Genomic DNA, 13,642 nt, shown 5'->3' with positions numbered 1-13,642 from the left:
TATACCATGACTGATTCAGAATATCAATATAGTCCAAAATCCCACCAGACGCAAAACCTCTTGCATTCATTTTGTATGCCGACAAAGCAAAATTGTCGTCATTCGGTCGCGCGAAAGGTTACCCCGTAGTCGCTCGCTGTGCTAATCTTCCTATTACGATTCGCAATGGAGAAGGCTTGGGTGGAGGGCGCGTTGTTGGTTGGCTGCCTATCGTTCGCTCTACTCTTCCTTATAACTACTGATGATTTCATTATTAACACTCAGGACAGGTAAAGGAAGACAAGCAGCATTCTGGAAAACCTGCTTTCGTCAACTTCAAGAACGCAGTGTGGCACGCCTCGTTTCTGAAGATTCTCGAATGTCTGGGACCGCTATCGGTTTGGTTCCGCCATCAAATGCTGGGACAAGTTATTCGCGCCTTCTATTCAATTGTACTAATACTATCTGCAGATTATGAAGAACAGTACGTGTATTCTAGTTCCAGTAACTATTATATATCTCTGACATCTAAATGTGTTCACTGTTGTAGGGCTGTAATGGCATTGATTCGTGGGTTTAATGGGCAAATTTCCTTGTCCCGTCTGTCTAGTGCCTCGCGACGAACTTTCAAACACTCTCAAGGTATTTCCTCTCCGCACATGCACAGGAACTAAGGCATTGCTTGCTCGAGCGCGAGAATCTTCTACATTGGAGGCAAGAGAACAGATCTTGAGTTCCCAGAGCCTCCGCGATGTCGACGTGAGTCTCGCTCTTATCCTTATCTTTATCTTACTCAGTCTAATATTATTGTTTCGTTTTCAGAGTTCATTCGGCATTCTGGAGCACACCGACGTTCACAGGGCTCTATCGCACGACAAGCTCCACTTCAACGACGAGGGATTGTTCAGTGATCACACGTGGCCCGAACTGCAGAAATGGGTTGAACGTTTGGGTCGACAGGCCGCTGTCCAGATTGACACCTTGTGAGTCATTTTCCCGCTGTACTTATGTATTAATAGGTTTTAATTTATATTGTCAGCTTTCAATCATTCCGCGTTGGCGAAACCTGAATCACTTCGATCAGGTTGTTTCAGTATCATTTTCCGATGGAACGAAATATGAAGACATCTCTAAGGTGAGTCTAGATCATTCATTTTAACATGTCATTCACATTGTTTTAGCTTATTGTATTTGCGGCACATAATGTATTTGACTGCGATACAGATCCAGAGGCATATCTCATGCTCCGCTGTATCCGAAGCTACACGGAGTTCAATATGTATGCTTCGTTAGAGGTTCATACTGAAGATACCATCAATAATGGCCGGGAAGCGTTGTCAAAATTCACTGGATTGATGGATGTACGTATTTTTAGTTCAATTCTAATTCATTGCATTGAAATCAATTGTTTGGTCAGAAATACATCGAGGACACGGCAGAGATGTCCGAGAAGTCCTGGAATTCCCCAAGAAACACCTTTCGGCCCATCTCTTTGACGACATTGAGGCGAAAGGTGTTTTCTCGAAACTACAGCACCAAGCCGAACGAAAAAATGCACGGCCCATTGAAAGATGCCTATCAAGATCGCACGAATTTCAAGAACTTCGCTGAACAGGTGAGTGACTTCTGAATCTGAGTTCGCATATATATGACTAACAATGAATTTTTTTAAGATCCTCCGATACAATCATGACAGCTTGATTGCGGAATACATCCGCAACAAGTTGGATCACCTCGACACTCAGAATATCAGCGTAGACCGACCCGAATCACCCGATACTACACTCCAGGAGACCGACAACTCAGATGACATTGATGTTGACTCGACGGAACCTACTGATGCCCAACATTTCACTCTCGGTTCAAAGCGGGCGGCAATGTCATTCACACTCATCGAGGCAGGTAGTCCGGGTAATCCAGTGTTTGATAGATTTCGAATCAAGCTAAACGACTTTCTGAACCATGCGTTTGCTGCCAACGGCATACCGTTTCCAGGTGGACGATGGATTCAACTCGTTGCGAGCGACATGGTGAGTTGATGATGTTCAACGCTCCGAAATAACATAATATCTGAGTCCTTTTGAATTAGATCGTGGAACATCAATTCCTTAGAGTCAATTTCGAGTCACTTGTCGACTGGCGAGTGTCCACGGACTACCTTCGATGCACTCTGATGTTCCATGGCTCACCGCAATACAATTGCGTCATCTTGCAGACCGACACTGGCATCATCTTTGGCAAACTAATGTTGATTTTCACATGCACAGTAGGGGATGTTCAATATCCTGTCACGCTTGTTCTCCCGTATGATCGACCGGTCGGCGTTCGTCCTCAAAAGGACAAAGACTTTCAGTTTTGGCGCGTTAAGACAAAGCCTAGGGCTTCCGCAGAGTTTTTTTCAGTTCACTCGATTATTCGGGGTTGTTTGATAGTAGAGGATGCCAGCAGACCTGGCGAGTTTCTAGTCGTTGACACTATTGACACTGATATGTTCCTTCGAATGCAGGACATCTGCAGCCAGTGATTGGTCCAGGATTCTTACTTCCTCCCTTATCTCTGAATCCATATACATTTCGCTCATCTTTATCTCATCCATCGTTCCCTCAGTCATCGCTTTTTATGTGTCCGAGTCATCATCAACCCCACCAATTGCTTCACTCCTGCTCACCTTCCCCGTTGTGATCGCAGTTCCCCGTGTCATCCGCCGCATGCTCAAAATATCCAATTCGGACTCAGGTCTCGCCACAACATTTATTCCTCTGTTTCTCGCGCCACCTTTGATCATTGGCACAATGTTCTGGATGCTCGAATGGTGACCGTCAACAGTGCTCCCCTCTCAGGCGAGGCTCGTATAGCCCTAGGCAACACGAAGAAACACCTCGAAAAGTTAGAGCGTCTACTAGCTGAATTTCAGGCTGCAACAGTCAACGGTGCTCCCCTCTCAGGCGAGGCTCGTCGTGTCATCGAAGAAGAGGCACGTGTAGCCCATGCTGATAGACAGAGAGACGAGGCAGAAGCACGCAGGCGCGTTGTTCTCGAATCTTACGACGAACTCAGCAAATATCTCGCCGCAATCGAATTCCTTAGAGATCCAGGTGGCCATCTCGTCTTGACACCCATCCCAAATCAAATCCAGCACTATCACAGCCCCTACTCTGCGAATCCTAGTATCACTGTAGAACCCCCACGTTTATACAATCAATCTCACCATCACTACACTTCATCCCTCAGTTCTGGTGCTCTCCCTCCAGCCCTCCCCGCTCCCCCCTCCACTCGTGGTGTCCGTCCTCGCTCAGGCAGCTTCAATGACACATCTTATCTCATTGCACCCCTCCAGCCACCTTCCAAACAACCTCGCAATGACCGTGGTGAATATGACCACAGGCCTCCACTCTCCGTAAGTTCCCTCTCATACTACCTTTTTATCTCCTCACATTCTCCAGGCTACATCACGCGGTCGCATTCCTGATATCGACCCCCTCCCCCAACAACTTCCTCAAATTCAACACCATAACCATCACCTTAGCATTCGCCCTACTCATAAATCTCACTCCTGATCCAGCAGCCGATCTAGTGTCCGTGCTACTTCACAGGACATCGAGGACCTCCTCCTTGACGCTGCCACTGATGAAAGGAGCGCTCTCAATGCCCGTGACCAACAGCCACAGTCTCCCCGTGCCGTGTTGGCTGCCCACTAGTCCAGGGGTATCCCAGTGGGTCCATTGGATCAACCTGGCGAGCTCAGGACCTATCAAACCCACATTTTTGCCCCTCCCGTCATGGGCGCCCCCCAAAAGAAGGGGAAACCAGGGTCAAGCGCAAATATCAGTGCGTGCATTTTTTAATGAACAGATCTCGAGTTGATGACATAGCACCAGCTCACAATGGCTCCCCACCAACACCTGGACCTCCTAACGCCTTCGTCCCTGCCATCGCACCAGCACCTCCACCCGCTATTCCTCCCACCACCAAAGATGAATGCAAGATATTTTCCTTCGCATTCACATGGCTTGCACTTCCTTGACTGGCGTCCTGGTTCTCTGTCTTGTTATTCCTCGTCTTGGATCTACGGCGACTCTCACTATTGATTATCGTCCAGTCGAATCTCAAATCTCTTTCTATCATCTAATGCAAATCATCGAATCGGATCACCCCACGCTCCAATCATATGTTTTCATCCCATGCTCATCTTGCTGTCTGCAACTGTTGTTTTCGTGCTCTTTTGTTTCTTTTTCTTTTTTTTGTGTCCATGCGATTCATCGTTGTTCATCATTTCGTGCTATCTGTATTAATCCAAACTAGTATGTCTCGAGTCAGATCGGAACCGTGACCCTCCCTCTCCGCCTGTAATCGCTACCCTACAGACTTAGACTACTGACGATGAAGATCCTGGACGAAGACGACAGGGTGTGGTGTCATCTGGTGGGTGAAACATCCTCCATTTTATCACTCCCTAGTTGACACACACCTTTCAGCACAACACCTTCCTTCTCCCCACTCCGACCCCAACACAGATCCAGACGCAGACGGCAAAGGTGATGCGGATGTAGACGCAGAGTTGAGAGAAGCAGCTGATGCTGCTGCTGACCACCGCAGTGCGTCTTCAGCTGGCATGAAGGAGGAAGACATAGAAGTTAGAGAGTAAGCACAAGTCCATAACAGCCGAGACCGATTCGAGGAGCGTGACAATCCTCACCCCAGGTATCCCCCCTCTGGTTCTCCGGTACCCCCACATGCACTCGGCAGCATCGACAGAGCATTGACGCTTTCCCACTGCTCGGGGATCTTCGGGCCATCGCTTCGCCCGCTGTTTGGTGATAGCGACACCATTGGTTACCACATGGTGAGCTTCCTTTGATTTAAATGAACCCCCCTTCCTCACCATTTTGAATGGCATTGCCCCCAGGTATGGAGGATTGTACTGACATATTGTACCGGCACCTTCATCGCCAGGTATTCCAAAACACGAACCTACCTCTGTTCAATGTCGCTTCTGAATCACCTGGACCGGCTACAGACTATTAATACTAATACCAAGACTATCTATACCGTGCAGCATCATTACTTGGCCTGGCTTTATTTCGAGACTGTGCATCTGAATCATCCTACTACAATATTAATTACGTCCTACCAAAGCTAATCTTCATCTTCTGAATCATTCATACCTACTTGCCACCAAAGGTGCATTGTTAACATGATTATGTCAGCATTTAATCGTGTTTTCTCACTAAGTCCACTGGTTGAGTTCAACGTTCAATATTGCAACTTCTGAATCTTAATCTCAAACCAATTGGGACCACAATCCAAGCATATTTATTATCATGTCAAGCAAATGCAGGTGAGTCTGCATCATTAGTCTTCTAGGTCAAAACATGTTGAACCAATAGCACGACATCTGATTCAGAATCTTTCAGTTTTAAATATTACAGCGCTTATTAGACTGTTGTGTAATAACAGTCATCGGTCCCAATGGTGCATGCCGGCTCTCCAATACTTCTTGGCCATCAGCACTAGATAGTGCCACAAATGTAAGTTGCCTCGTGTCATATTATCATTCACCTGCATGCTGATTTCAATTTCAAGGCTATGCACGATGTAATTTCCCTCGTGTTTTCTTTCATCATGTTGTTCGGTCCAAGTTGCGCAGCAAATATTTTCGACTATAAATGGTGGGTCTGTCCGTCATTACTTTCCGTACTGTGTTGTACTTGACTGTACCAGTTCTTGTGATGCCTCAACGTCCCATTGCACATGATGACTCGGAGTCCGAGTTAGACTACAATGACATATCTGATTTGGACAATGCACCGGTGGCAGGGATCTCGTCAACCACCACTCAGTCATCGGCTTCTGTGCAGGGTGGAGACATGGAGGTAATGTTTATGCCTTGCTTCGCTCACATTTGGTGACTCTAATTTTGTGCATTTCTGTTAGATCATTCGAAGTCTGCAACTAGAAAACCAGTCACTTAAAAATAACAATAGGACTCTGGGCGAGAAGAACAAAATCTTGGCATCCAATCAACGTCGACGTTCGAGTGCGCAAGTTCCCGACGAGCTGAAGGCTTACGACGTTGAACTCTCAACCTTTGCTCACAAATATGGTGTCATTGCTGAGATGTTCCCACCCGAGCACCGTGTTCTCAGATTGCTCGTGCCAAACCCTCCGCCCATGATCATATCTGCTAGTCGCTACGCAAGCAAGAGTGCCGAAGAGCTTTGTCTTGTGACAGAGGTGTATTCACTTCTACCGGATCACCTCCATCGTTTCGTACCTACCTCTCATTTTCAATCATTGGTATGTTAGTTTATATATTTCATTGTGTGACCAAGCACTGATTGATATGTATTGCAGCTAGAGCAGCATCTCCAAGGCGGGCGCTCGAGTGAGATCGGCAAACTACGCTTGATGGCAGGGCGTATTTTTGGTCTGGATTCATCCTACTTTGACCTGTGTTTCATGAAGCGGGATACCATTCCTGAAATCCAGAAGATGCTCGGACCAGGTACCACTGGTGCTCGCTCCTCTCCGTCAAAATTTCCGCCCATCCTTTTTACAAACCGAGAGATGGACCCCACGATGTCCACGGTTTTTGGTAATTGGGAACCGCTCGCAAAGGTAATTTTTTTCACTCTCTGAAGAATCTATTCTTGTGCTAATTGATCTACATAGGCAATTAGGATCGTGATGTTCGGAAAGAATTCACTGGACATTTCTGGGTGGCCGCGTGCTAAGTGCAATGCTCGAAAATGGGGCACAACGTCCTGTACTCCCGGTCTTCTTGCATGGGGTTGGGTCGCAGTGAGTTCTATTTCTGCTATGATTGATCGTCTGAACCAGCATCTAACTATTATTCTTTAGTTGATATTCATCCTTTCTCCTGATACTTCATTCGCAAAAGCTGGAGTTGGCGCAAAGTCTCGGCTACCATATGCTGCCATGTTTACGGCCTACAAGCAGCTGTGGGTCTCCCTTTGGGATCAACCTCGCATTTGCTTGATCCGCAAAAAGATCGACGCCTACGTGTGGCAATCATCTTCGACTTCCAATGTTGCGACGTCTGACGCTGAAGGTGAAGATTTTACCTCTGATCTGATGTGTTTGGCCATCGCAAATGCAGGGTGCAAGGAATCTGACTTTCCTGGACCGACTACCGACAACATTCCTGGAACGACTACTGACAACACCTCCGATATTCCTAGACCAGTCACCCCCATTTCACCCATAGTCATTCCGGCAGCATCTGCGTCAGCCCTTACTCCTGGACCTGCAGTACCGGTCATTGTTCCTGCTGCACCGGCCATCCCAGTGCTTGGCCCTGCAAAAACTACCACCGCCCCAGATCCCAATCCTACAATCCTCCTGCCTGCTCAACCGACCCCAACTGTGGCATCTGCAGGTGTGGTCCAGGGTGCAGCTGCTGTTGCAGTCACTGCGGTCCATGAATTTCCTCCCGCAGCTGCTGAAGTATTACCCAATGGCGTGGAGATTCTACCAGTGGTGGCAGCAGCTCCATCCTCTGGCCGTCGGGGCCAAGGAAGGCAGGCGGGGATGCTGGCGCCTGTGTCTAGTGGGCCAGCAGGCGAGCAGGCCAGCCGACCAAAGCGATCCCGGAAAAAGTAGTACGACCGCCACCTACAGATCGCTATTACCGTATTATTTGATATGTTTTGTTGAGGATGGGTGCTAGTTACAATTGTATTTACTTGCTCTCAATGATATTTGGATTGAATTGAAATGTGCCTGTTTGCGTTCCAACGTTCTTGAGACCCAGTTAGATTATTCGGATAAGCCTTGGGATCTAGATTTCAAGGTACCGCAAAATCAGCTTGGACAGTTGCAGCCGACGGTCAATATTTCTGATTTGGTTGAAACCCTAATTGAAGCCACGATTGTGACACAAACTCAATATTGTAACGTGAATTGTAACACAAATGTAACGTCACACTCTTTTATTGCAACCTATTGGGACTTTGGCTTGTCATTGATTCATTGCAACACGTTACAAGGCGACGAAACCCAATTAGGAAATTTCCGACACAGGCGGCAGTGTGCATGTTGCATTTGAACGTTGATCTTGATCAAAACCTACAGAATATAGCTTCCACTGTCCTTCCTGTACACGTGTTTCCCGATTTCCATCATCTACATGGTTTTCTATATTAAACTTGGACGAACAAAATAATTCAGATCCAATGTCAACGTTCCTCTTAACGATCGCAAGCCCGATTCTCCACCCAACGCCCAACCCTTCTCTCTCAATTTCCCACAACGATTCAAATATTTACCAGCAGCACCCTCTCCCACTCTATAGCTACCGCCCAATTCTTCTACCACTACTTCTGAGCCCAAGGTTTCTCTGGCTCAACAGCCTCTACAACTTCGTACGCTCCGTCCCACATCAAACAGACATAGTCTGAGTCTCAATATATTGTTTATAATGTTCGTTCTTTCTTGTTTTGTTGATTTACATTATATAGGAATGTTTTTTACACCGAACTGATCGACCGTCGCTAGAAGGATCCATGTTTTGAGACACTAACGCGTTTTGTCGCCTTCCACATGCCGATGGGAGCGCTCTCGTTTATCGTGTGGTGTAAGGATGCTGAGTTGCTATAGGGGAAAGCCGAAGGGATTGGGGATATGCATGGTGGTGTCACGAGGGAAGACATGCATGCAGTGAGTATCTATTTCACTCTTTAAGTCTCGAGAACTAATCCCAGATTCAACCATACACGACAGTAAATTGGTCTCATGCGCTACGATATGTTGCCATCGACGATTCCTCGCTCAAGTCGACTATCCGAAATCCCACCTTACAGGCATGCACACCCGAACCCACGCCCACACCACTTTGCAAGACCGATACCTTCACAACGTCAGCCACCCACACCCAGAAGACTTCTACTCAAATTTTGCATCGCTTTCCTCGCCATATACGGCATTTACGACACAATGAAGACATTCTTGTTACTCGAGAGCGCGCGACACCGAGCCTTTCTCCAGACAAGAACTGCGTACCTGGAGTGCGGCAAGTCAAGAGCGGAGTCTCACGCATGAGGTTGGGTATGAGAGCACGAAGGAATTGGAAAAATAGTAGGTTTTACGTTCATTAACAGGCAATATTCTTGACCGTAAGTCTCCAGACAATATTGTCCGCAGCGTTGATTATAGTCTGTCCACAGGATTGGTACTCGAGCCCAAGGTGGACCATGTCGACCACTCCTGAATGCATGCACATTCGACGCAGACGTGACCTTGAGGACTTTCCTTCGATGACGACACCATTACCAGCGAAGCTGTCAGATTTTCGAATGTCTCCTCTCGAAATTAGCACTCACAACGACCAACCGCCACAAGCTCATTGTCCTCGCCAACCCCTTTCTCTATCTCATCACAAAAATTACTCAGCCCAGACATGACTATGTATGGTCATGTCTGCGGTATCAATACCGTCGGATATATCGGCTGCCGGGCTCAGTATGTATTGCCATCCTAGGGAACGCGAAGTTCGATCAACATATGCGTCTACGTCATACTTCAGCTTGCGACTTTGTTCATCGTGTAGATAGTTTAGAAATTGTTCATCACGTAGATAGTTCAGATATTGTGTATCACTCCAATATATTCATGCAATGTGATGTATTATCAATCTATACAAAGCAACAAGAACTTGTAATACGCTGTAATGTACAAAACGCGAGTCAATGCAATGAGTCCACTCATCTATCGGGCGGGATCCGGAAGTAAGGCATGCGTCGTGAAGAGAAAACGAAACACTTGAACAGAGAACCATAGAGAAAGCGTGAAAGTACGAATGCTGAGTAGAAAGGAAAAGTGAAGGAGTCCTGTAATAAGATATGAGTACTAGGCCAATAAGACGACAGGAACGTACCATGCAACAAAAATATTCACCCGTCTACCTCCTGCGTGTTTGCCTCTTTGCACGTTTTGCTTGCCGCTGATCTTCCTCATCTTCTGAATCCTCGATGCGCTTTTGCTTACCCTTACCCTTGCTCTTTGAGTGAGTTTTGGCGGCTGGCGGTCGTTTCAACGTTCCATTGGTGATGTCATCGAGTGCGTCATCATCGTCTGTTAATTCGCTTAACACAGGTGACTTGCGTGAACTGGAGGCCATTTTTGCAGCTGATAGACGACGAGCAATGGCAGGCGGAAGCGGAGAAGGGATAGGAGGTTCAGCAGAGGTCAGAGCTGGAGAACTTGGAGGAGGAGTGGTGGTTGGAAGGGCAGGCGGCGGCGGAGGAACAGGGACCGCAGGGGCTGCAGAAGATTTAGCAGTGGTAGAGCACACCGCAACCTGTGCTCGCATTCTCACCAGGCTATCCATGGAACCCATGGAACTCCTTCCACGATCGTCACCTTCTGATCCGCCTTCTCTGCCATCCTCATTCTTGAAGAGTGTCCTTACAGAAACAAGATTGTCAGGATAGTCAAATGAGTTAAAAATACACGTACACATTCCACCACTTCTTTAGTTCTTGCACCCAGTCGGTATCTCCACAATCACGAATAAAGTCGATAATGTTCTAATAAAACTCCGGGTATTTGAACTTGCCGTCGATGTCCGACCACTTATTCTGTGCGCTGATTCCGAAACGTGCCTGCAAATTGAAAAGTGAGAAAGAATGTTTGTGAATCAAACAGGACTTACCTGTACACAAGCGTAAGTGATATGCTCTGCTTCGACATTTGTCATATCATGTAGTGCGGCATTGCAAGTGTGTGTAGCCCGCAAATCTTGACCTAAGGCAGTTGATGGGCCTGTAAATATATGACGCAATACCTCGACAGGTTCTTGGTGAGACTGATAGCCATACTTGAGAAAAACTTACGCATTCGATAAGATAGCCCTGGAATAGGCCTTCAGTCATAGCCTCGTCATCATAGTCACATCCAGGGGGATTTCCAGACCAGAGGAATGCGGGGAAGTCGTTGGCAGTCATGAGGATTCCTCCGCTGGCAAGTTTTTTCTGGCCCCTGCGAAATGCGAATCTCAGTATGCACACGCTATATAAAATGATACGTACTCAGCTGGATCCCGCTTGAATTCTGTGAGCTGCGAAACAGGACAAAGAAAGGATGCTAATACAGGGTGGTTCACACCCAAATGTGATCGCGAGGGGTTACCATTGTAGATAGCGGGTTTTAAACCACCATCAGATGGAATTGGCGCCGCATAGTGTCCAATTTGCGACTTCAAACGAGCCGCATCGTCTGAATGTGTCGCACTGATGACCGAATTCATCTATGATAAGTCTAAGTAAATGATATATGCGCATATAAGCAGCATATACTCACCTTATGAGTCACTTTGCTCAGTTCCCAGGCTTTGGTGCGATCGTTAATAAGAGATTGGATGCTCGGAGCTAAGTGGAGTAGCTGCTGATAGTTCCGTGTGTATCGATCACACGTCTTTAATGACCTGAATACAAATTTAGTTCAAGAATTTTCGATCAGATTGAACTTACATAGCAGAGAGTCTCTTTTTGCGGGTTTCCTGATCGGCCTCAGATTCATCGAGCTCTCCCTTCTCCGCGGCCTCCTCTTGCTGAAGTAGACAACCAATCTTGATGAGCTTGTCGACCTTGCAAAATAAGTCGACACAATGTGCAATGCCACGTGCAGCTGCCAGGTACTCCTCATGGGGATCTCCCTTGTGCGCCTTAGATTTCTTCGATTTCCTATCACTCATAAGTGGTATAGTTGCAATAGATAGGATCAAACTTACTTTGATTTTGAAACATCCTTGTCGGTGTGTAAGGAATCTTCGGAAGAAATCAGTGAGCTAGTTCTGCTATTGGATGATATGGAAGATTGAGAGGAGACGGAGACTGATCTGGAACACTTCTTATGTGCCATGAGGATGATGGTAGGGGTATGAGATAAAGATATGTGATAGAGTTGCGTACTTGATAGTAATTTCCGCATGTGATTATTAATCACGTGATCAATATGTTCGATCAACAAACTTATGACAAGTCCTGTTTTCCTCTGCCAATACATACAATATCCGCTACTATCGTGCTTCAACAAGCAATTCTCAGAATGCTGATCCTCGCAGAACATCCTCAGAGACCTTGGCCCCATGACTGGATCCATTATATCAAGGTAATTTGATGCATGCCGTTTTCTGCTCTTGGACTTTCTGTGACTTTGCAGGGTGATTTGATGCACGCAGTTGTCTTCCGGCGATGTGATAAGGGTCATGAGGCAAGTTTAGGTATTGGAGTTGCAGGTTTACGGTATGGAGGTGCCCTGAGGATTAGTATTGTTAGCAGGTGCGTTCACTATATTCTTCTTTCCGCATTCTAGTATGCTAATTACCTGCATAGAGCTTTGTATTTTCAGGTACTCCACATTTATACTGCATAGCTAGATCGATATCTATGCTGTGCAATATATATATTACATCGCCCTGTCCATGTCCGAGTCAAACTTGAGCTCCACCACCCTCCGTCCTTTGAGTTCATCTTGTATGGATGATCTTAGTTGTTTGGGTTGCGCAAAATCCTTTGCTACCCAGAAATGCTTGAGCAGTCATGAAGCTCAATGCACCGCTAACAAATCTCTAGATACTGATATCTACAGAAGTCAGCACCGCCTTGAAAAGGAGAAGCGCAGGAAGCGCAAACGGAGAAGACGTCGGGAAGAGTCTCGGTCGCCAACACCCCGAGAACAGACACCTCCCACTCACAACTCACCTCATCCTGATGAGCAGATGGGTGTCGACAACAGATGGCCGGACATTGATCATGAGGTAAGATAATAGTATTTTCAGGTTCATGCACTGATCCTCAATAGGTTGAAAATAATGTGGTGGGACCTTCTTGTGTTCAAGTTGCGGGACCCGAGACATCTGCTACTGTCTCTGCGCGCTCCGGTCGACAAATTTGAATGCCAGCACGGTATACGGATTATGTCCCGGGGACGGCAACCCACTTAGCACATATGCCCCCTACTTCGCGTCAGGCACGTGGCCAGCCCGCCGCGCCATCTCCTTCAGCACCCATTCCCAACTCACCTGATGAGGAACGAGGAACCCCCCCTGCTGATATTCACGCACTCATCCCAGACCAGACAGCACCAGATGAGTTGGGCCTTTTCCGCATATATGCGCAACGTTCCACTCTGATCCCGCACCGAGATCAAAGCCTTGATGCGATCGCTGATGCTCCTACCTTCGAAACGCAGGGTGACCCTGATTTTGATCGATCACACATCATTCCTGGACTTCCCTCCCAGGATATCCAACCCGATGATATCTTCTCTGCATTCAGTAGCCCAACTGCGGGGCTTCTCTTTTTCTGGCAGTACTCCGGTATCAACTCCAAGTCCAGCGCTGAGATGAAACACCTCGGTAGGACTTTTCTCGACGATGACAACTACAGGAGGGAAGACGCTCGAGATTACGATGATGTACATGAGAAGAGGCTTCTCGGGGATTATCTTAAGGATAAGTCAAATCCATTCCATATCGAAAACGGCTGGCACTGCTCCTCAGTTAATATCTGCCTACCGAAAGAAAAGGAGAAGTATTGATCAGAAGACGAAGCACTGGAAATGGAGATCCCGGGTGTTTATCACCGCTCCATCACTAACATCATCACTTCCGTCTTCAAGGATTCTGTTGCATCCACCTTCC

At 47.0% G+C, this 13,642-nt stretch overlaps 6 protein-coding genes across 6 annotated transcripts; 5 read left to right on the top strand and 1 right to left on the bottom strand.

Moving 5' to 3' along the window:
• Window positions 1-165: 165 nt before the first annotated feature.
• Window positions 166-3,536, top strand: DEU56DRAFT_934861 (uncharacterized protein; the record flags this gene model as incomplete). The annotated part of the gene is made up of 13 exons (XM_041358779.1): window positions 166-198; window positions 270-463; window positions 530-579; window positions 647-738; window positions 802-962; window positions 1,019-1,034; window positions 1,064-1,114; window positions 1,161-1,340; window positions 1,397-1,594; window positions 1,653-2,009; window positions 2,069-2,499; window positions 2,587-3,376; window positions 3,423-3,536. The coding sequence occupies 13 exons, from the start codon at window positions 166-168 to the stop codon at window positions 3,534-3,536; spliced, it is 2,667 nt and encodes an 888-aa protein (XP_041201277.1).
• Window positions 3,537-3,758: 222 nt separating this feature from the next.
• DEU56DRAFT_919763 (uncharacterized protein) lies at window positions 3,759-4,003 on the top strand (the record flags this gene model as incomplete). The annotated part of the gene is made up of 2 exons (XM_041358329.1): window positions 3,759-3,807; window positions 3,858-4,003. 2 exons carry the CDS (start codon window positions 3,759-3,761, stop codon window positions 4,001-4,003), a joined length of 195 nt encoding a protein of 64 aa, XP_041201276.1.
• Window positions 4,004-4,282: 279 nt separating this feature from the next.
• Window positions 4,283-5,004, top strand: DEU56DRAFT_919762 (uncharacterized protein; the record flags this gene model as incomplete). Its single annotated transcript, XM_041358328.1, has 5 exons — window positions 4,283-4,291; window positions 4,350-4,401; window positions 4,455-4,620; window positions 4,681-4,822; window positions 4,933-5,004. The coding sequence occupies 5 exons, from the start codon at window positions 4,283-4,285 to the stop codon at window positions 5,002-5,004; spliced, it is 441 nt and encodes a 146-aa protein (XP_041201275.1).
• Window positions 5,005-5,708: 704 nt separating this feature from the next.
• On the top strand, window positions 5,709-7,602 carry DEU56DRAFT_919761 (uncharacterized protein; the record flags this gene model as incomplete). Its single annotated transcript, XM_041358327.1, has 5 exons — window positions 5,709-5,852; window positions 5,914-6,276; window positions 6,334-6,597; window positions 6,652-6,780; window positions 6,841-7,602. The coding sequence occupies 5 exons, from the start codon at window positions 5,709-5,711 to the stop codon at window positions 7,600-7,602; spliced, it is 1,662 nt and encodes a 553-aa protein (XP_041201274.1).
• A 3,095-nt stretch (window positions 7,603-10,697) lies between these two features.
• Window positions 10,698-11,245, bottom strand: DEU56DRAFT_749193 (uncharacterized protein; the record flags this gene model as incomplete). Its single annotated transcript, XM_041349415.1, has 2 exons — window positions 10,698-10,977; window positions 11,028-11,245. The coding sequence occupies 2 exons, from the start codon at window positions 11,243-11,245 to the stop codon at window positions 10,698-10,700; spliced, it is 498 nt and encodes a 165-aa protein (XP_041201273.1).
• A 1,703-nt stretch (window positions 11,246-12,948) lies between these two features.
• On the top strand, window positions 12,949-13,539 carry DEU56DRAFT_749182 (uncharacterized protein; the record flags this gene model as incomplete). Its single annotated transcript, XM_041349411.1, has 1 exon — window positions 12,949-13,539. The coding sequence occupies one exon, from the start codon at window positions 12,949-12,951 to the stop codon at window positions 13,537-13,539; it is 591 nt and encodes a 196-aa protein (XP_041201272.1).
• Window positions 13,540-13,642: the final 103 nt, after the last annotated feature.

The sequence above is a fragment of the Suillus clintonianus genome (assembly GCF_016758775.1).
Source record: "Suillus clintonianus strain FC179 chromosome Unknown DEU56scaffold_180, whole genome shotgun sequence".
NCBI classification, from domain to species: domain Eukaryota; kingdom Fungi; phylum Basidiomycota; class Agaricomycetes; order Boletales; family Suillaceae; genus Suillus; species Suillus clintonianus.
Note: the sequence above shows the minus strand (reverse complement) of the source record. Positions and strands in the feature narration are given on the sequence as shown.